Below are 23015 nucleotides of genomic sequence, written 5' to 3'. Positions count from 1 at the left end.
TTCAACAACCTACCTAGAACCACGCCCCTTGTACCCCTTATGACGTCATTAAAATGTCGGGGAACGGGGGGCGCGACAATACATGACTTCGGCCGGAGCGGCTGCGAAGGAGGCTAATTATAACGTTTCGAACGCTAGCTGTTAGTCAAAGCGAGTCATTCGTTCCATTGCCGGCTTTTCAATCGTTTTAAACTGGCAAATTAACGTTATCAACTCAAGTAATACGAACATATTTGATTAAAATTGTTCATCTATCGGTATGCTGGCAGAAAGCTTTAGAAAAAAAATAGCAAACCTTAACACACTTGCCAGGTGTGTTCCAAAATGTGGCATTAGGTGATTTCCGTGAAAACAATGCCGCAGGAAATTTCTGTCAGTGCGCTCTTTCCACCTCAAAGGCCACCAAGTGTCGTGGGGAGGGCTGGGGAGGGAAAAAAGAAAGAAGCGCGCGCGGGCGACCTCCCGACGCGCTTGCCAAGCGGAGCCTCTGCGGATGAGAGACGTCAGTGCGACAATAGGGGCGCGGAAATGATCCGAAATAAACGTAGAATATGTTCATACAGGTAAGAATCGATCTCGAGGCGAGATTAATTATCACCCTACTTTTTAAATGTGAGGTCGAAATGTCATGGTGTTACCGCTCGAATGAAACCTCTTCGGTAAAACGTTTGTATGGTACTACAGATTTCTTACAGTTTACAAAACAAAAATTTGAGTATTATTTCCACGTGAATTTTTTAGGCCACTATTAGGTCTATGAAGAGTGACAGGGTTAAAATTTTAAAAAGTCAAAAATACCCGTTAGTGAATTTTAACCATAAAAAAATTACACCATCTCGGATCCCATACAACAAGAAGACGGGCTCTGTTATTCAGTTATATCTGCGTGACTGTCTTACGCGCTAGTTGGCTTATTGTGTTCTTATCAACAGTACTAGCGGATAAAATAGCAAAATACTGACACGACCATCACAGCGTTTCTGATTGGAAAGTTACCGTATTTTCTATTACAATAAGCGCGCATGCTCCAATAAACGACCTCCCCTTATACCCGCCCCCCCTCCCCCTCGAATAAGCGCCGGCCTTTAGTTTTCACAATTTGTCCAACTGTAATGCTTAATATTGGAGATAGCTCAATAAGGTGTTTATAGAAGAATACTGATGTACACCAACAAATCCAAACTTTAATAGTGAAAACAGATCATCTGGCCTTGAAACTGGGCAGCAAAAAATAATACCATAGCAGATGATGAATAACACAAGTTGATATTTAAGTGAAGTAGAGAACCGATAATATTAGTCTAAAAATGATGTCAGTGCTATCATCTGAGTTATGATGCCATTTTCTTACCAAGTCACGAAATTTTAATACAGGTCACGGAGGTGGAACTATATTCAATACAGATATTTGTTCGCGGGGCAAAAATTGAACAAAACAGAAAACGAACGTGAGAAAAAAATAATTTGTTCCTTCGCTATTGCTTGCAGCAAATGAATGCCACGGGAAAATGCCTAACTTTCGCTGGATAATCTCTCTGACGGTCCAGTATAATGTCCGCCATCTTGTTTTGTCTCTTTGGTAGTACCCAGACCCTTGCATCACAGCTAGATCGCTTGACCCCGCTCGTTTCAACGCCCTAGCCTCTTACGCCCTGTTTGAGAGTTAACCTTTAAGTCCCAATAGTGACCAACATCAATTTTCTCCTAACAATACCCATATTTTGCCAAGAGAAATGCTTATGGGAGTTAATAAAATAATCACTAATGATCACTAAAGAGACAACTAATCAACTAATTGGAAATGTATAAAGATCAGTATGGAGAATTTAGATATGGATATTGGGGCTTAAAGGGTTACGTGTTTTATAATGGGACCACGGTACGCTTGATTACTAAACTACTGTTTTAGCAAATGAAAGGCTATTAATATTACTTTAGCCGAAACAAAGTTACAATTCGTTGAAAGGAAAACTTCATGAGCGCCTCCATTGATTAAGTGCCCTCCTTGCAATAAGCACCCCCTGTTTTAGCCATTATTTCAAAGCAATTCTTCAAGGAAGTACGGTAGTTTTTAAGGAGAGTCGCCAACTTGAATTATCGCATTTCAGTTCGGACTGATTTTTTTAAAAGCGTCAAAGAATTGGCGCGCTTACATGTACCACTCTAGTTAATCATATCAATCTTTTGCAAGTAAAAATAACGAGTTGTGTACTCCGCGTGCTTTGCACAAGATCAAAGCATTCTAGCTATATGTTGACTTCAACTTCATCAAGAATCACAATTTATGGCCGACGTAAGTCTATTTGTTACCAAGCTGCGAAAATTTTGAACTTGTTCCCAGAAAGAATTAGCACAATAGAATCAACAAATGATTTTCAGAGAGCCAGGGTTAACAGTAAACCCATCACCAGATCACCTAAAAGATGGCACCAGCCTGGGTACCCTGTTGCACATAGGACGCAGCTTGCTACGCACTGCAGAGGAGCGCATCCATATGATGATTAAATTGATTCTTTCTCCGCTCTGAATTGGTAAGGCACCATATATGTGCTGTCTTCGATGAAGACGTCCATAGATTGGTTTGTGTTCACACTGGGTGCATTCTGTTTCTTTCAAGGGAACCTAAATTCAATGAATGCGTCACAAATTAAAACAGTTAGTGAAGGAAGAAGCCCTGGGCCCAGTTGCTCGAAGCATGGTTAGCGTTAACCAGCGTTTAATACCTTGACAACGTATTGGTTTTGATACTGCTTAACCAATGGTTAAAGCTAACCATGCTTTTGAGCAACTCAGTCCTGGATGTTAAACCTCAAGAGACACTTCAGCAAACTATGAACAATGTGAACACCAGACAAGAAATATCAAGTTAGGATGCAGGCTCCGGGTCGGCGGGGGGGGAGGGCACTCCTGGGAATTCTTGGTGGGCGTGTGCCGCCCGGTTCTCCAAATCCTGACCCTATTTCAAACCCAAAAATGTCTTTTTCTACACCCGTTTTCAGACCAGACTTTTAAAATCCATGATAGTGTGATACTCGGTAAAGAAATATCAAAGAGTGTCAAATGTTTTCAAATCAGCTATTGAAATACGAGTGTCACGCATCCCTGATGGTTTTTTCCGTTTAACATTCATTTATAAAATCCATACCCGTTTTCAGACTTCGAGTTTAAGCAGAAATTATGTAATTATTTCTGAGATTAGAGCGCAAACAAAAAATTTCTTCAAATGTATAGGTCCCCGAAATGCCCCTTTTGACTTTCCTTTAACACTCAACATTTTTTCTAAATATGAGGATTATCATTTTATTCTATAACCATTGTACGTTAAAATTACCAGTTTATATGCTTCTCCTTGTCCTTTTCTCCTTCTTCCTCGTCCTCTTCCTCCTCCTCATCATCATCATCATCAAGAACAAGACCATCTACGTGCACCGTTGTATTAACCGTGCTCACACGGAAGAGAGCAGTAGCTCCAGAATCGCCAATACTGTTCCCACCCAAATCCAAATTAGTTAAGGAGGAGTTGACTGCAAGAGCCTGGGAAAGAGACGCAGCTCCAGAATCGCCAATACTGTTCCCACCCAAATCCAAATTAGTTAAGGAGGAGTTGACTGCAAGTGCCCGAGAAACAGACGCAGCTCCAGAATCACCAATACTGTTCCAGCTCAAATCCAAATTAGTTAAGGAGGAGTTGACTGCAAGAGCCTGGGAAAGAGACGCAGCTCCAGAATCACCAATACCGTTCACCCTCAAATTCAGATTAGTTAAGGAGGAGTTGACTGCAAGAGCCTGGGAAAGAGACGCAGCTCCAGAATCACCAATACCGTTCACACTCAAACCCAAATTAGTTAAGGAGGAGTTGACTGCAAGAGCCTGAAAAAGAGACGCAGCTCCAGAATCACCAATACTGTTTTCACTCAAATCTAAATTAGTTAAGGAAGAGTTGACTGCGAGAGCCTGGGAAAGAGACGCAGCTCCAGAATCACTAATACTGCTTTCCCTCAAATCCAAATTAGTTAAGGACGAGTTGACGGCAAGAGCCTGGGAAACAGACGCACCTCCAGAATCACCAATACTGTTCGCACTCAAATCCAAATTAGTTAACGAGGAGTTGACTGCAAGAGCCTGGGAAAGAGACGCAGCTACAGAATCACCAATACCGTTCACACTAAAACCTAAATTAGTTAAGGAGGAGTTGACTGCAAGTGCCTGAAAAAGAGACGCAGCTCCAGAATCACCAATACTGTTCCAGCTCAAATCCAAATTAGTTAAGGAAGAATTGACTGCAAGAGCCTGGGAAAGAGACGCAGCTCCAAAATCACCAATACTGTTCCAACTCAAACCCAAATTAGTTAAGGAGGAGTTGACTGCAAGAGCCTGGGAAAGAGACGCAGCTCCAGAATCTTGAATACTATTTCTACCCAAATCCAAATAAGTTAAGAAGGAGTTGACTGCAAGAGCCTGGGAAAGAGACGCAGCTCCAGAATCACCAATACTGCTCCAGCTCAAATCCAAATGAGTTAAGGAGGAGTTGACTGAAAGGGCCTTGGAAAGAGACACAACTTCATAATTCCGAATTGGTGGCTCAAATTTCAAATGAGAAATGTGAAGGTGCTCCCCTAAGGTGCAAACTAACCTTTTGTGCTTTGATAAACATCTTAAAGAAAATGAGAAACGCTTTGAAATGTCTCTCGGAGACTGAAGACTTGTGATATTTCTAGCCATATATGTTACGAGAGACTCTGCGGTTTTCTCATTTGTTGAAACTAAAATCCCGATCGTAAATAAAAACACCTGACATAGTTCGTTCTCATATCTTTGGTCAGTCACCACTGATTGGCACTCAATTTCTCCCTCAATGAGTTTGTAAGCAAGATAGAAACCAGAAAAGAACTCTTGAAAGCTCTTGTGAAGAAATGCATAACGCAAAACAACTTTCCTCTTACTGCCACCAGTCTGAAGTGAAAGGAATCCGAACTTGGATAAGACAATGAAGCCACCGTCAGATTTATCTTCTTCAAAATACAACTCTCCTTTTACAAGAGATTCTAATGCCATTCTTCCAAGATCTATTAATTCTTTTTTGTAAACGGTCATCAGGTCTTCATTCTTACTCGCTAAACCTTGCTTTTGTTCATATCTTCTTAAAACACACAGAACAATGTCCGTGTACAATTCAGTTCTGCTCGTTGGAAACACGCCCTCAAAATCCTCACAAATAACACACAGTAAGGCAGTGTTTAAAGGATTTTTTGTCAAGTCACTCAGGTCTCTATCCGGTTGTGACTGTAATATAAAGGGCTCATCCCATACCCTTTCTAAAAGTTTCCAGGCTAAGTGCTCTTTGTTGATGTTTTTAAAGTATTTAAGAATAAAGCTTATTGCATCTTTCTTGGCAAATCCTTCAATTTCCCACAGAGTGTCACAGTACCTCCTTACTTTACTTCCAGCCTCATGACGAGATGTGACAACGATGTAGCAACCTGAAAGGTCTTTACCTTGAATAAGGCTGGAGAGTAATTTGAGGTTACTAGGATCCACTTCATCCAATCCATCGAGAACTAAAAGAACTTTCGACTGATTTTCGCGAATGAATTTAAAGAAGCATTCCTTAGCTTGATCTTCCATTTCCTCGGGTAAAATTTGATCATCAATAGCCTCCCAGATGTTGGATTGAATTTCATTACATTTGAGAAGCAGTAGCACTTCAATCTCTGGAAAAGATGGATCCCATTCGTCCTTCTTAGTTGCCCAATCATACGCCAGCTTTTGACAGTATGTGGTTTTTCCCATGCCAGGATCTCCCTCGATCAAGATTGTTCGTGGGCTTAAACACTCTGTGTGCGCCTTAAAGGTAGCAGTCATGTTGGTTATCTCGTCGGTAAGTAGTCCTTGGGTCTTTTCTCTGCCCGAGATTTTTAATCTTGTAAAAATATCATTCAAATGAAAGCTGAAATGTTCACACCAAGGGACAGGCAGAAGGCGTTGTTCACGTGTTCTATACAGCTGACGGATCCTCTCAAAAATGTCGCTTGGGTATGACAAATCTAAAAAATGAATATTCATGCACGCTACTTAAACGTTATCAAGCATTTGACCTGTTAGTTTGTATATTATGGAGGGCGCATTATTCAGGAAATATGACACACTTTGAGAAGTACTTTGTAATTCTATTAAAAAACGCATGAAAATTCGGGGGTGGAATGGGAATCATTTGTCTTTTGCTATTTATGATTCCTGCCTTTTTTACCCAATGATTCATGATTCATTCACATTTTTTTCCCCCGAGATTCATGATTCATTGTTTTACGTCTCCGCTTCCACCCCCGAATGGAAGTATCCTGACCTCGATTTCACTGCAGCACTGGAATTATTAGCGGGATATAGACCCCACATTACCTTATGATCACCTAAATTCGAATGTGGTCACATTCCTGAGCATTTCATAAGCCAAGTCAAACTTTTGTTTGCAGAAAGTCCGAATCAGTAAGAGTTCTTTCAGTTGCAGCATACTTGTGTTGCATAACACTGAGGCGCAAACAACGACGTCAGCAGTGAGAAAGGAATGTGAACACAAGAGTTCATCTTGTTGGCTTGAAAAACAAAGTCAAGTCACCTGAATCGTTAACATCTAGCACCAAAATCAACTGTCACGCGAATCTTTGAATTCGTGGTCTACCTGCCTCAGTAGCAACACAACCTCTGGAGACGAGATTGGTACTCTAGTCTTAAAGGGTATCTCTCGCTGATTTGAAGCGGTACAATTCGCTCTTTTTTGGAAGGGGGTGGGGGGGGGGGGGGTGTATTTGACAGTAGAAGGGTAATGTGCAGCCTGAATTTCATCCGATTAGTACGAGTCGTTTTCTCCTCTCAGCAACTGAGGGAGTAACAACGACTCGAAGTAATCGGATGAAACTCAGGCTAGGGTAATGTGGTTATTGGATGCATATCATGAACTCGTACCTGTAGATCTAAAAGCCTTAAGATCTTCCATGGTCCTTCTTGCTTTTGCTCTGATTTCGTCGTTCTCCATCATGTACCCTTCATTACCCCTCTTATTCCTTAGAAATAAACACTCATCTGGCAAAATAAAAAATAGTAAACGGCCATTAGAACAAAGGATACATGATCCTCACAGTTATATTCACTGAGGTGGGAGAACCGTCCATCGGTCGATAAAAAAGCATTCTATATCACAGTCTTTTTATTTTGTATTATTAACAGTACGGTTAGAAGGTCAATAATGAACCTTTGATAACTGACATAATCTTAGATAATAATCCTAGCAATAATACAATACCAAAACTACAAATCATGAAAGTGCCTACGTCCATAGAAATGGAGTCATGAAAGTGACATGCGAATACTCTCAGTACTCTGAACCGAAAGCGCTAAATTTAAAAATAAAAAATTATTCTTGGACATGTTCTGAGTAATGGACATTTCAGTCCGCCACTACTGGAAATAGAATCTCTTTTAAAAATCTTTGAATACCTTTTTGTTCCCTTTACGGTATGCAGCATTTGGTACGCAGAAAAAGGCTCGAGAAAGATCGAGTGGCTGAGCGCCTTAAAACTGGTAATTTACATAGGGTAAGACGCCATGAATAAACTCTTCTTATTATAATAATCATCTCTTAGTGTAAAATCGCAAAGCTTAAGCTTAAGATTCCATTCACTCAGTATAAAGCGTGGATATTTTATTGTGAACTGCTTCAAACTCGCCTGTTCGACATCACATTCACTTCTTCTCAATCACAACCATTAAGCTAAACAGGTCACACTTTGTTGCATCTGAAAAATATCCGCCTGAATAGGATCTACTCCTATGAGTATAGCTATGATATTTGAAGCGAGGAAAGGCTGTTAAGAATTCACAGGGAAATAATTTTCTCCGCTTTAACAAAGGCGATTACACTATTACGAAACTCATTAGGATGATTTGTAGACTGAGAATCCATGCAAAGGCAGTTAGCAATTCTCACTTCTCTAATGAACACAAACACCACACCACAGTGCAGGGCTGATATCTCCTGCACATTTTCCACCAGTTAAACAAACTTAGCTGATTACGAAAGGGAAGAGACTAGAATTGTACCTTTTCTAGGCTGGAGGCTGACATAGTGTAACTCATGAATGTGTCCCAACACAAGGGGGGTTGGCTCAGCAACTGCGTGTTCTGGATGGACAACTATTTCACGATCAAGGCTGCTGATAATACGGATGGCAGTTTGAAAGTGATTTGCTGCAGCAAACAGAACCACATGATCACCCCAGGTACCGTCTTTCGCCATGCGTTGTAAATATTCACCCCATGATGGGTAGCCAGAAACAAAGTTGAACAAGGATGTTCCATCATGCTAACAAAACAAAAACAACAACAACAATCAAGCAAGTGAAGTTTAAGCTTTTAGATGATGAACCAGAATACAAATGACAACAGGTCAGAAACTGCTGCAAAAAATGATATATTTAGAGGTACAGCCAACTATATAACCTCTGAAAATTCTTTTTCACTTTAATGATGGGTGGTCTTTTAAAAGAAAAGCTTTCATGTACGTTGCAAAACAGAGCACACATTCTCAAGTGATTACCCTATTTGAGAAATTCTTCCTAATGATATATCGATATATTACAGTGCTAGATCCCGACCTTGAGATAAGTTGGCAGGGCGGGGGGGGGGGGGGGAGTTTCAAAATTTTTCAGGCCTCAGTTTAGTCTAAAAATAAGGGGGGTGGGCTCCCCGGGCCCCTCCCATGGATCTGCCACTGTATTAAGTTAAAACAGATGCTCTAACACACTTTCCCCCATTTCAGAGATGCCAACCCTCAGGAACCTAATATCTGGACATTGTTTCTGTTTTGCAGTACACCCCTTTCACCCTCTTTTTTGCAGTACACCCCTTTCACCTCACAGGTACAAATCAACAAAGTTCCCAAATCATAACATGGTATGGCTCAGGATATTATCAAATTGGCTATGTAGTCTTGGATTTTATAGGAGACACTAAATGCTTCTGCCATTTTTTCCCCAGCATGATGAAGTTAAGCATACAATTAAGGGACCACATAATCGCCTTACCAGATTAGCATTCTCTCTGAGAAACTGGACCAAAGTGTTTCTCAGTTCTTTGTGTGAGATTTGGATTCCTTTAACACTTTGCAGTTGCTCTGACAGTGCATAGAACAAACAGTTCCCAGATGCTTGGTTATCAGAAACTAAGAATCCCTTCTTTGCTGCAACCGTTCTCAGATTAGATGGTAGGATGGTTTTGTTGTGAACCTGGTCTGCATCACATCGCAAATTTTGCAAGGATGGAAGGATGTTCTCAGCTGGAAAAAAAGGTAGTTGTTCTTACATTTTCAGTAGCTTGATGGGTGTGCACTGAAGCAAATATTATTGATTATTTTCATGGGACATAATAGACTCTCTCAAAGTCCTTCACTTCTCAGTTCCGGTAGTAGTCTCTCGCTCACTTTGCCAGCGAAAGCATAAAAATACAGACACACAATACTCAGTTATAAATAAGTTGAGACAATTTTGAGACCCATATGGGCAACGATCCAAGTAAGACATCTTCTAATCAAATCATTAACTAAAGCCCCATTCACACCAACTAAACATGGTTTAAAAAAGGAAAACAGTAACAGAAAACTAGAACACAGGCTTCTACAAATAATTCAAATGAAATTCAACAGGTTACATAGTATCAGCAATCAATAAAGTAGAGTAAACAGCTTCTACTATACAGTGTACAAAGATAAAAAACGTAAACTGTGTTTAATTAAACATTAAACATGTTTAAGACTTGATGTGCATAGGTCTTAAGACATGCAACAAATGGCCATGGCCCCTGAGGCAAGCAAAAGGTGAGAGTTGCTTGCCCAAAGGACAAACTTGAATTCAAGTTTTTTTCAAGCCCTGTAAAATAAAGTAAAATGTCCATGGCAACCAAATTTCAAAATCAAAATATTCTTTACTTGATCAGGCTTAACTTGAGACGCCTTATTCCTCCACAGAATTCAAACCCTTTTTACCAGAAACATCATTCAGCCATAGATAAGCATTACAAATAATACTATCTTCAATGTCTTCAGTAATGCCCTCCATCTGCTGAGAAACTTTTCTGTGTTTGGTTTCTGAATACGTGTGATGATTTGAAGAATCACCTGTTTAAATAGAGGAGTAGATAACAATAAATTGGCTGTTTGGTTAATTAGCAAATGTATGAAATAATCACACCAATCCATGAGCTGGGGATAAAGCGAACAACAGATTAGCTGGGACCCAACTAATATGTAAGTTTCTTTAAGAATAGAAAATTGCCTACCAGTCAGAGATATGTAATCACACTACAGTGAAACCTGTATTAAGCAGACACCGTATTAACCGGACACCCTCTATTAAGAAACAGTAGCTGAGGTTCCCAAATTTATTTCCCTTATTTACTTTAAATGAAACCTTTATTAAGCGGAAGTGGACACCTCAAAAGTACCTGAAATGGTCATTTCTATTGTTGCCAACCTGTATTAAACGGACACTTATAATTAAATTCCACCACCCAACGTGCCAGACACCGGAAATGCGAAAGATTGCCACCCATAAATTTTTTGATTTTTACATTAAAAAACGTGACTTGAGGAACTTATTTGATTAGTTTCACAGTACACTACTGTATTCGATTTCGTTTAGTTTGTATAGAGGTTATTTCACTCATCTGAGTTCTTCAAATTTGAGTTGCAATCTATGTTTATGGTACTATATGATCAATAATTGTCCTCTTATTAATGCAAATGTATATTGTCACAGTCTGTGGGAGTATTCTAAACCTTTCCACTGTTCATTTGAATGGCATTTGACACCTCATATAACATTATCTATCGAATCCTGTATTAGGCCGACGCCCTGTATTAAGCGGACACTACAGCGTTCCCTGAGGGTGTCTGCATAATACAGGTTTCACTGTATTTCTTATCTGGGAAATAAAGTTTTTTATCACATTAAGTTCTTAGCATACATCTGACTGGATTTGCTAAAACGTGGCTAAAGAAATTTCAAGTGCATTTTAACAATTTGACATCTAAGAGAAATGGAAAGCAGTTAAAAGTCACTAGCTGAGGCTAAACAATGACAGCATTATTGCTGGCAGTAAACGGTAAAGTTCTCTTGCAGAAGTAACAGGATTTTGCAATGAAATATATATATATAAACATTTGAAACGTCCAGAATTTGTAATCTTTTAGTCAGTCAAACCATGAGACCCATATATAGCTCAGTGTTGGCCAAAACAGATTAAGAATCCACAATCTTTAAGCACAGAATAGGCTTTCTAAGACAAAATCACCTAAACTAAACACTCACCAAGCCTTTTTATGCTTGGCACAAAGTATTCTGGTAACAAGAGCTCCTAACTGCACATACCTGAGATTTGTCTGTCAACACTTTCAGTAAATCACACAATAAATGACTTTCGTGGCAATTACAACACTTCCGAAAACCACTTATAATACTTCCTCACTTAACACGAACGAGACATCGTCAAATTACTCCGTAAAACTCTCGCTTTCTCCACATAAATAGTCACATGGAACTTTTCTCGAATAGATTTCATCCCGGCCTAGAACCTACTTTGTGAGGCCAAAGACTTGTTACTGCCAAAAACAAAGCTCGCAATATCCAATCTTTCCATCTCAAGCCCGAAACAGTCTTTCACCAGTGTAGCCCAAAATGAAACAAAATACAAGAAGATATTGGATGCAGCAGACTTTGCCAGTCGTGAGAATTGTTCCTTCATAAGGCTTATATGATGCCTTCTGGAAAACTTTGCCCAAGGCAGCCAAAAAAACTCTAAGACAACCCTGACTATCAGAGCCAAGTTTAGTCTAATACGCACACTGATTTCAAACTGACATACAGAGAGAATAAATTCTCTTATGAGAAGTGAGGAGAAAATTGGGGGGGGGGGAGGGTAGGATAATAGCCAGTGAGAAACTCATCAAAGTCTATCTACTGCAGCCTATTCAGTAAATATTCGGTACAAATTAGATAAATAAAAAGTAACTGAAAAAAAAAAACATGCTTCACTACAAGACTCAGTGAGAGGTATATGAGAGAGATTTCTATAGCCATGTTTTTGCAAATCCAGTCAGACATATATATAGGACAAAAAATCCCTGCTGACGATTCTTAATGGTTCTATTTTGTTTGTTTGTTCGTTATTCACTTCTTCTTAGATTTCATGTCCTATTATTTCCTTTGTAATAGGGAGCTGAAGAAAAGGTGTTTGTGAAAAACAGATGGCAACCAACCATCCTCCTCATTTAATATACCATAATTGACACTACCAAATTTGTATTGTTAGGTGTATTTCCATATATTCATTTTTTTATAGAGACTATTGCCTGAAAATTAGGGCGAAACCACTACCAAAGAAAAATTTGAAAAAAGTCTACTTCTGGTTACCATCTGTAGCTCAAAAACACCTCTGCTTTAAAAGCTCCCTCATGTGAAAAGTATTGTTAAAGAAAAAATAAAAATTAATAATGAATGACAATAATAATAATAATAATAATAATTTTCAGTACAGCTTAAATGTGCACTTATACATGATGAAATGAGCATGTCAATCAAATTGAGGTTAAGTTCTCACCGTGAACCCAAGTGATCATCTTCTTGATAAGATTTTTAATCTGCCTTGCCCAGTTGTATTTTTTGTCATAAAAAAGACGCAAGTTTTCCACTTCTTCAAGTCGACTTTTCCTGTCTTTGGCCCAGATTTTCCTGACAGCTAAAGTCCAATCAGTGGGTTCATCTGAGTTAACAACATATGTTGAACCAAAAGGTACACTACACAAAGCTTCTCCAAAACCAGAGTTGCCACTGACAAGCACAGGTAGACCAGCTGATAGGGCCTCAAGTCCTGTCAATCCAAAGCCTTCTGTTCTTGAAGGCATGATTACAAGATCCACTTCTTGGAACAAGTCCTTCAAACTCTCTCGCTCTTTAACAAATCCTCTTACTCTCAAGCGCCTTTCAGGAACACCACATTCAGTCAACCGTTTTGCTATTTCTTCGTGTTTTCCATCTGGGGCTCCAACAAACACAAGACGAGTATCTTCTAATGCAGCAATCGCTTTCCCGGCTATGTCAAACCCTTTTAGTTCAAAATCTTCTACATCTCCATGACCAAATACCACGACACTGCGTTGTTGCCTTTCACTAGGAACCTGCTTTACAGCCGCAAACTCTTCAAATGTTCCAGGAGTGAGGTCAAGAACAGTGTCATCTTTCCTACAGCTACGTAGATATGAGCGGAAGGTCTCACTCAACTTGGGTCCAACTCCTATAACATGATCCGCCATTTTACACAGTTCTACTTCAGTCTTGTGCTTTTCTTCACCCTTTGAAATTGGGTTGGAATAGTTTTTAAACATCCCAAGTTCTTCAGGGTCCGTGTGAACCACTTGAAGCCATTTGCACTTTTTAGATTTTTTTATGACTTGTGCTTGTTTACCAAGTTTAACTCCATGACCCACAATAATATCAATTTGCAGATAATCTGGAGGGAAGCAAAGCCACTCCAGTTGTTCAATGCCAAGTAGTGGTTCTGCCTCCACGATCTTCACATTGTTTTGTAAGGCAACCTTCCTGTCCTCTTGACTGCATTGTGGTAATAAGAAAGTGATTTCCACTTCAGGGCATTTGGCTAACTGAAGAGCTAATTCTCTGTTTATGGTAGAAAGCCCTCCTTTGCTTGATCCCCATTCAGAAGCCAATATAGTGACTTTCACTTTGTGAGAGCCGCACACTTGGTCATCACACATGCCTGCAGTTTAAACTCTTTGTACAGAAGGTGCCATTAACAAATGTCAAAGTTGCCAAACATCTACAAAATGACAGACAAAAACTGAGAACAATATATTATGATAACATTTCCAAAACTTGCACACTACCCAACTTTCAAAATTCCAGCTCGGTTTCTGGCTGCTGAATAGCAAAAGACTCTGAAGTTTATAGTAACTAGGGTTAGGAAACTGAGTTAAATAGGTTCCATTTAAGGTCATCATACTGGGCAAATTGACCTGAAAATTGATTCACTCAGTTTCCTAACCCTAATCACTAAATTTTAGTGTCATTGAGCCACCATTTGGTCTTGGCACCAAAATGTCTCCCTTCCATAATACCAAACTTTCACACTTCTTCCATAGTTTTGTGACCCACACTCTGGCAGTTAAGAACATAAATTTTGCTTATAGATGTAATAATTATGAGACATTGCCCTTCCTTTTGGATGCTGTTTATCAGAGGCCAAAATACGACAAATACATTAGCCTGCATAGCAAGTGGTTCAGTGCAGATTCAGAGCAAAGAACAGGAACAAGAGTAAAAGACCGCACGAAAAATAACGCGAGTAAAAGAGCGAGTATGGGGTGGGGAAGAACGGTAAGGAAACACATGCAGACAAACCCTGGGATTTTGAAAACTGCCCTCTTAGCCTGTTATGCCTAGTTGCACACACCACCCTTAGATGCTGTCATCAGCTGTCATAAATTGACCACTAAAATGTTTGGCCTTCTATGGAGCAGAAGTGATTTTTCAATGATTACGAAGTGTGTGGAACCAAAATAAAATTTCTTTCTATATTTTTGGAAGCAACACAAGCATGGCAGGACTGGAGAAATCTCAATATATCTGAACGATCAATGCACGCGATGCAGGTGTTTGTACAAGGTGAAAGCTCAGGTAGACAGAACGGCTTACCATTCTCGCCACGGCACAGAACAACTATAGTTGCTCTTGTGAAGGCAACTAAGAACAAAGCCAACCTGGCAACTGATGAAGTTCACATGGAGAACTGAAACCATGGTCTTGCCTGAACAGACAGTGGCAATAACAGGACAGTCGCAAGACTGTTAATTAAAGCTAATTCAAAAGTTATTACCAAGTTATCATTACTTAAAGAGCAATCTTGACAATGCAATTCTCCATGGTTGATGTAGCTTCAATTTAAGGTGGAATCCATTCTTTGTTTTTTGGACCTGTAAAGAATTGAACATCCCGCAAAAAACATGAACAAGCCGGGCCCAGCATGAAAAACATATTTGCAGGATGCTGACAAAAGAAACTGGCTTTTAGTTATTCATATCCAGGAGGAGCCAGGGGCAGATCCAGGATTTTTTCAAAGAGGGGGTAGTAAGTATGAGAGTTCAAGGCAAACGTTCCAGGGCCAAGGAATGGGGGAGGGGGAGTTGGAGGGTAATGTTTGAATACGTAGATTTTCAACATTGTGATCAAAGAGGTATAAATTTGTCAAATATGAGACACTATTATTAAGGACTAAGAGTACAGTGCAACAACGATATCTGTTTGTCAAACAGACGAGCTTGAAAGAGCCTTCTTGGATGAGCTTTTACAAAGGCTTGCTAGCATATCTGGTCTTCCTCGAATCTCTCGGAGTAGTATATGGCGATCTACTGTGAGATCAGAATCTCTCTTCAAGTGTTGTTGACCTATAGCAGGTCTTGATTCATTTCATCAGCGAAAACCACGATCAGCTTTGTGATGAGCAGGGTGCAGGTAATGACCAGAAGGTGACAAATGTTTGGGAAAGCATCTTCATCACAAACAACAGGTGTTAAAATAAGGTTGTTTGGAAGCTCCCTATCTGTTGACTCCCTATCGGTTGACTCCCCTTTTCCATCTACTTAGTACCTAATTTCCAAGGGATTTGAGAAATGGAATATCTTTCTCCCAGAACAGCATGCCTTCTACTTCATCATCTAGCTGCAGTGCCTTATTTACTATAGTCGATGGTACGACACAAAGCAGATGGCGGGCATGGCGATCTTCGTCAGAAAATCTGCCTTGCATTTGGATGATTAAGGAAACAAGAAGAGGAATAGCTACAGGCTAGTGTTCTTGTAATGATCGATTTGACTAGAACTAACATTATAACTTTATTTTTGGCATGAAAAAGGGATAGACATGGATAGCCAGACAAGTTTGAAAACTTCCCAAATGCAAAGTGGGGGTTGCAACCCCCTCAACCCTCTCCCTGGATCCGCCTCTGGGAACTTTGGAGAAAGTTGAACAACCTGAAACTCATATTTAGAAGCAAAAACGAAGTGCTTTACATTACAAAAGAGGTCAACGAAGAAAATGCTCTTGCATTAGAGGGCAAATCTTGTAGACCACAAATAATAAACAATAACATCAGAAAACAAATATGTGTGTCACAACCGCTCAGTATGAAAACCTTTGATCGACACAGGTCAATAATATTTAACTAGCCGAGCCAATCAAGTGCCCCATTCTCTAGCAAGCGGGGTTGTCAAAATCTCCGGGTTTGTTAGACTTCTTGTAGTCCGCCTTTTCTCTTAAAATCCGTATAGTTCTTATCTCATCCAGCATGACTGCAAACCACGATGTTTATCACAGTGTCACCGCTGCTGTGCTTAGGTTTCGCATGCAGTAACTTTGCAAAGAAAAATAAGAGACTGCTCGCAGTTTAGGGGTTTGTCTACAAGCGTTTTCTCACCACCCCTCCCCCTTCTTTCATTTTTTGGCTCTCTAGATTTCTCACGCGGCCAAAACAGAAATCTTCCAAACAGAAACGCTTGCTATGCAGGCTAAAGTTACATGAATGTGCCTGTGCTGCAAATGAATCCACCTTCTGATTAAAAGATTAAATAGAAACTAGTGACAATAGACCTTTTTACCGATACGGCAGCCACATTGAATTAATTCGATTTAAGGAGTATTATAGGATGCCCAGGGGGCATGAGCACATTTCGTTTGTATTTTTGAGCGCTTTTTGGGACATTAAATTGTTCTTAAAGTTTTCTTAGAATAAGATTCTAATGGGAAAAAAGATCCTTGTGCCGTGTTTGGATGTAATAATGATCGCCTTTTTTCCCAAGAAATATACAGTGAAAGACCATATTTCTAATACTAAACGAGAAAAAGGAGATCATTATTACATCCAAACACAGCGCAAAGATCTTTTTTCCCATTACAATCTTATCCTAAGAAAACTTTAAGTAAAAATGTCCCGAAAAGCGCTCGAAAATACAAACGAAATCTGCTCATGCCCCCTGGGCATCCTATAATACTCCTTAAATCGAATTAATTCAATATGGCCGCAGTATCGGTAAAAAGGTCTATTTACATGCAAATTTCATGCTTTAAGAATGCAAATGGTTCTAAGAACCAATTACATAAAAAAAAACCTACTGATAGTCATGATCTCACTTTTCGCACTTTTATCACAGCAATTTCACATTTGCATTTCAAGCAGACTGTCTGCAGCATACTTAGAAACAAACTTACCAAGAACTTTCGTTCGTTCTATATCTTGAACTTGAGATTACAAAGGCAAGACCAACACGTAAAAGACGTAAATTTTTCCCTGTATAACTGAGAAGGAACAATACTTTCACTGTACTCGACACGCCTCAGAAAACTGACTCACAAACTTACGGAAGACGCTTTTCACAGTTCAGCGACCGTCATATTTTATTACCCATACTGTACTGCGGGCGGTATCACGCAATCTCCATTTGGTCACGCACGGCGGTACCCCGACATACACCGCGGTCGAAGGAGAGAATTTTTTTGAAGGAGTTGTGTCGCACCCAATGCTTATGCTCATATCAAAGCAGCGTACTTCAAAGCGAAGAGTTTGCTAGAAAAACGTGTATTTAGGACTCGTGAGTCCAGGAGTGGACTTCCATGGGCCAGGGAAAAGCCCTGGGGACGAGTTTTCCCATGATGATTTTACTCGGGCGCGAAGCTCATTTTTTTTAGGGCATAAAATGAAAAGATAGTTTTATTAAGGAATTACTTTATGCATATATCCCTTTGTTTTCACAGCACTAGCAAGGCAAATGAAGTCCGAGCAGAAAAACGTCTTAGAAGTTTGCCAGCGGTGGAACCCCTGCAAAGTACCCACACCTTACATGTAAAAGAAATCAAGCAATCAAATCTGCCAGTGTAAGACAACAAAAATAAAATATAAATGCAAAATCGGGTGAAAAGACGGGAAAATACGAATCTCGCTTTAGTAAATGAGTCACACTTGAACGGCCAGTATCAACCTCCGTGCTGGGCTCCTGGTCACGTCCCTTGCAAGAGTTGTAATGTGGTGGGCGGGTTCTTTCAAACAGTAACCAAAGTTTAAAATCGAATCATTCAACAGGCCAGATGATAAAGACACACACACAAATAAAAAACATTAAGTTGACCAGGAAATCTCAATAAAATTCTTGCTCTACGACCCGACTTATCCATGCTTCCTCAAAAATAATTTCCTTATGCTCGGGGTTTTAGTCAAAACTTTCGCCTCCGTCAAAATGAAGCTGCGCACGTACCAATTAAGGACAGAAACCGGACAAAGAACAAAAAGCAAAATATTGGAAATTTTTCCTCCTGCGTCTGGCCCAACAAGGAAAGCTGTAATTCAGAATCAAGTAACAGAAGGCAGCGCAGGCGCGGATCTAGGAGAGGGGCCCGCGGCCCCCCTCCTTCATCCTTATTTTTGAGGACCAAACTGAGGCCCGAAGGGCCGAAAAATGTTTGCCCTGAGACACTCGCTCATAAGATCTTTTTGTTTTATTCAAGTTTATGTTTTTAAACCTCTCATACATAACTCGCCCCATTCTTACGCTTTTCATCCATTTTGATTTACAGCAATTTTGTCACAACGCGGAATATTTTTTTTATTCCTGGTGATGCTGATGATCAGCAGTTTAAGGCCTTACTCGAACAATATTTTACTTTATAACGTTTATAGTTTTGATACAATGGAATTTTCCATAAAAAAATAAATTGTACAGTTAATGTTTAATAGCAAAATGAATGAATGAATGAATGAAATAAGCCTTTTCTGATTGCTTAAAACAGCCTGATTAGCATAAAAACTTCGAGATAATCACGGTAGAGATAGATATTTCCCTAAGCCAACCCTTCACTTGTGAATTGGGAGATATTCTGTACCTTTATTATTGGACAATCCTCAATCATTTACCCTTTTTTCACTTATTTTGTGTAAAAATAATACTGGAGGGCCGGGTGACAAGGACAAATATGTAATTTTTTGGAAAATTACTGCAACTACTCTCAATGCATTTAAAGACGAGTTAGGTAAGATAAACTGGGTTGAAATCACTTGGTTAAAATGATCCATCTTGCATTTATGAAGTCTTTGTCGAGAAGTATATTTCAATTTATGATTTTTCCACTCAGAAAAATGAAAGCGAAACGGTTCAATCTTCGTAAGCTTTGTTTACTTAAGGTCTAGCAAAATCCGAGAAAAAGAAAAACATGTTATTTAATTAATTAAGCGTCTCCTTATCTAACCCTAACTCCACCAATGAAGATGCATATAAGTCACATAAAAAAATTTTTTACCATTCTCATCGAGTTGCTAAGTGTTTACATTATGAACAAAAAAATCGATAACTGAAATCAAATGTCAAGGGCACCTGGAAGGTTCTTAACGAAATCCTAAATAGAAACAGAGGTAAGGGTGGTTTTCAACCCACATTTAAGGCAGATTCTCAAGAAATTTCCGATCCAAAGGAAATAGCTAATCTTTTTCGCAAATATTTTACTAAAGGTCCTAATTTAGCTGGCAATATTCCTGTATCAGAAAAGTCGCGTAACCCTTTTTTACACCCAAAACTAATCCATTCTATACTTTTAGACGCTGCCGGCAAATGAGATTGCCTGCGTCACAGACACTCTAAATCTTCTGTATAGAGCGTCAAATACAAATGGTTTAGGCAATGCGTGGGCCCGGGGGGTGCTTCTGGGAATTCTTGGTGGGGGTGTGCTGCCCGGTTATCCAACCTGACCCCTATTTCAGACCAAAAAAATGTAATTTTCCGCACCCGTTTTCAGACCTGGCCTTCATTACTTAGATAAGAGCGTATACTAAAAAAATACTTCAAATCCATTTCGAATTCGCATATTTCTCTTTCTTTCTTACTCATTTGGACTTGAAACGATAAATACCTTCATGCACTTCTGTAGTTCCCTCAAAAACCATACCCGATTCCAGACCAAAATGGGCAAAGTGTATACCCGTTTTCAGACCAAAACGGAGCAAAAACCTACCTGATGGGTGGGGAGGGGCGGCACTTACCTTTATAGCTAGTAAGGGAGTACTCTCCCCTTCCGGGTGCGTGGGCCAGCTGCAACGCAGGCTACAAATGAGCAAGGTACTACTGTAGGTTATGACAACATTTCTATGAACTTAATAAAAGAATCTATTTATACAATAATTTGTCCTCTTTCACGCATAATTAACTTATCCATCACCTGTGTGTGTGTGTGTCAGAAAGAAACAATATTTTTAAGTGTTATCCTCGGTGAGCATTCTTAATTGAAGCATTCTTAGCGTTTCTAGAAAAATATAGAAATCAATAGGCATTAATTGATTATTCACATGTCAAGTTTTTGCCCTCGTAAAACCTCCTTACGCTCTCTGTAGTATATACAATATAAATTACCAGGGGGGGGGGGGGGGACTCCTGATTTCAAGTGACGGGGATGATCTAAGGTTTTTTTGGGGGGGGTTGAAATTTTCCATTCTGGGATTTTTTGGGTAGGAAAATTTGGTAAGTATTTTTTGAGTGGCTTGATTTAAATAGGGATATTTTGGAAGTGTTCCAGTGCCCCCGTAACTCGGACTAAACTTGTTTTGAGGCTAGGTTTTTTAAGGCCCGGAAATTCTGCGTGAGATTTTTTGGGGGCTAATTTTTAATCCAGGGATTTTTGTTTTGGTTTTGTTGGGCCCAAGGGATTTTTTTGGGTTTTGATTTTTGCCCTCATTCGATCATCCCAGTTACTTGAAATCAGGAATACCCCCCTCCCCCGCCCCGGGTGCAAATATAATAATGTAAATAGCATACTATTCGCGACAGTCCCTTTCACGCTCGCTGAATAAGAGACGGAGAAATGGAACCGCGCTTGAGTAAGTTGGAAGTGGAAAGGACAGGGAAGGGAGGGAGGGAGGGAAAAGAGAAGCGTGGCCGCATAAGGTGCTATACGTGAAAGGGAGAGACAAGCAATTTACGGCTGGCAACAGCCAAAGGATTCTTACGCGAACTGGGCAGAAATGAGATGCGGTGTCACAGTGATATGAGCATCCCCGCGTTTTGGGCATCCCCATTCCCATATCCCTAGCGTTTTGGACATCCCTGGTGGGGGATGCCCAAAACGCTGATCGCTTCGACTTTGCCTAAATTATTTCAGACTGGGGAAAAGTCGGGTTTGTCAATCATGAATTTGCGGTAGTGTAGATGCATGTTAGAATTATATCGTCTGACACTTTTCGCCGGCTTTATTGCGCAGAAAAAAACCCCATAGGCAGTAAACGTTGGCTCAAAACATGACGAAACTGAAATTTACGACCGCATAACACACAGGCGGCCCAAACTCATTACATGAACGCGGACGTGACTCTTGCTTGCGAGCGGTGTTGTGTTACAAACGGTTATTTACAAAGGCTTGTATGGGATCGATCGGTTTTTCTTAAAAGAGATAAAAAAATGTTATGCTTTTAAATAAAATCGACGTACCTTATTGCCTTGTTGTATTCTTTGTTGTTTACCCGCGTCTCAGGCCGTTTTGAAGCGTTTTCGGAGAGTTAGCGCTATTTTGGTGTTCCACGGCTAAAAGAAAGACTAAAAGTCTTTCTTTTAGCAGTAGAACACCAAAATAGCGCTAACTCGCCGAAAACGCTTCAAAACGGCCTGAGACGCGGGTAAACAACAAAGAATACAACAAGGCAATAAGGTACGTCGATTTTATTTAAAAACATAACATTTTTATCTCTTTTAAGAAAAACCGATCGATCCCATACAAGCCTTTGTAAATAACCGTTTGTAACACACACCTCTCGCAAGCAAGAGTCACGTCCGCGTTCATGTAATGAGTTTGGGCGGCCTGTGCATAACATCGCTTCGCTGAACAACGCTTCATTGTTTGAAAAGTTTCGATTTTATTTAATAGAGCTGTTTACAAGCGAGGAATGCCGCAATCGCCAGCAGCTGCGATCGTCTGATTCCAAACAACCAACAACAAGAATACTGAACAAAGGAATCAAAAGGCAAACATGAAAAAAACTGCGTTTCAGTGCGGTGTTGAATTCATAGTATGCATGGCATTTGAGGCCTGTACAACTTCACCCCGCAGCGCTACCTGACACACGAAAGGCTGTCACACAATTACAGAGGCCTCTTGCACCTACGGGACAGAAGAAATCTGTTGCCGTTTTGAGATGTAATAGGGGCTTCTATTAAATAAATTCCGACCAAGTACCACACCTTGGGAACAACCTTCACGGGGTGCAAAACGTCGCAGGCCTTCACTTCCGGTACATTTCTCTGGCACCGGTCACAACGCTTTATCTAAGGAGAACAAAACAACTACTACTGAAAACAAAACAAACGAACAAACAAGCAAAAAAACAACTGCAAATTTAGTTATGATCAATGGACGCTCCAATGTTGGTCACTAGAAGAGATGTTGTGCTTGGCGCACACAAGAAAGTACTTCTGATGTAGCAGGCGTGACAGCCGGCGTGACATAAATGGATGTTCAAGGCCACGCTTGGGTCAACTGGCAGAAAATCTGTCATCTTGACCCTTCAGAAATATAACTTCTGATGTTTGGCTTCACATAAAATAATAACAAACGGGAGCTATATAAGAAGTACTCCGGTTTAAGATGCCCTTTGACAACCTACCAAAAGATACAATTATGCCTCACCCTTTCAAAGAACACTGAAAACCGAAGAAATTTAGCGTATGTTTTAGCCTGCATAGTTGGCGGTATTGTATAGTAGTGGAGTGAGATTTGGCGGCGGAGCCGTTGTAATATAGTCGGCAGTATTGTGTAGTAGTGGAGTGAGATTTGGCAGCGGAGCCGTTGTAATATAGTCGAGTGAGATTTAACGATCAGCATTGCAGTATTCTGCTTGCAGAATTTAATACGTCTACATTATTATTTTTGCTG

At 40.0% G+C, this 23015-nt stretch overlaps 1 protein-coding gene across 2 annotated transcripts in view; it reads right to left on the bottom strand.

The window, feature by feature from the left end:
- Positions 1-1148: 1148 nt before the first annotated feature.
- Positions 1149-23015, bottom strand: part of LOC140952111 (uncharacterized) — a 55913-nt gene continuing 34046 nt past the window's right edge. The window contains exons 1-8 of one of the 2 annotated variants that reach the window (XM_073401536.1): positions 17325-17496; positions 12646-13881; positions 10081-10165; positions 9078-9330; positions 8095-8356; positions 6961-7077; positions 3332-6044; positions 1156-2622 (exon numbers count right to left, since the gene is read on the bottom strand). In XM_073401536.1, the coding sequence (XP_073257637.1) occupies positions 2613-2622; positions 3332-6044; positions 6961-7077; positions 8095-8356; positions 9078-9330; positions 10081-10165; positions 12646-13819 (4614 nt within the window). In that variant the 5' untranslated portion in view covers positions 13820-13881; positions 17325-17496 and the 3' untranslated portion in view covers positions 1156-2612. Of the gene's footprint in view, positions 2623-3331; positions 6045-6960; positions 7078-8094; positions 8357-9077; positions 9331-10080; positions 10166-12645; positions 13882-17324; positions 17497-23015 lie in introns of those variants that run through there. The other variant, XM_073401537.1, reaches the window with a different exon arrangement.

Source organism: Porites lutea, chromosome 11 (assembly GCF_958299795.1).
Source record: "Porites lutea chromosome 11, jaPorLute2.1, whole genome shotgun sequence".
Taxonomy (NCBI): Eukaryota; Metazoa; Cnidaria; class Anthozoa; order Scleractinia; family Poritidae; genus Porites; species Porites lutea.
The sequence above is the reverse complement of the archived record's forward strand: the minus strand, read 5'-3'. Positions and strand labels throughout refer to the sequence as shown.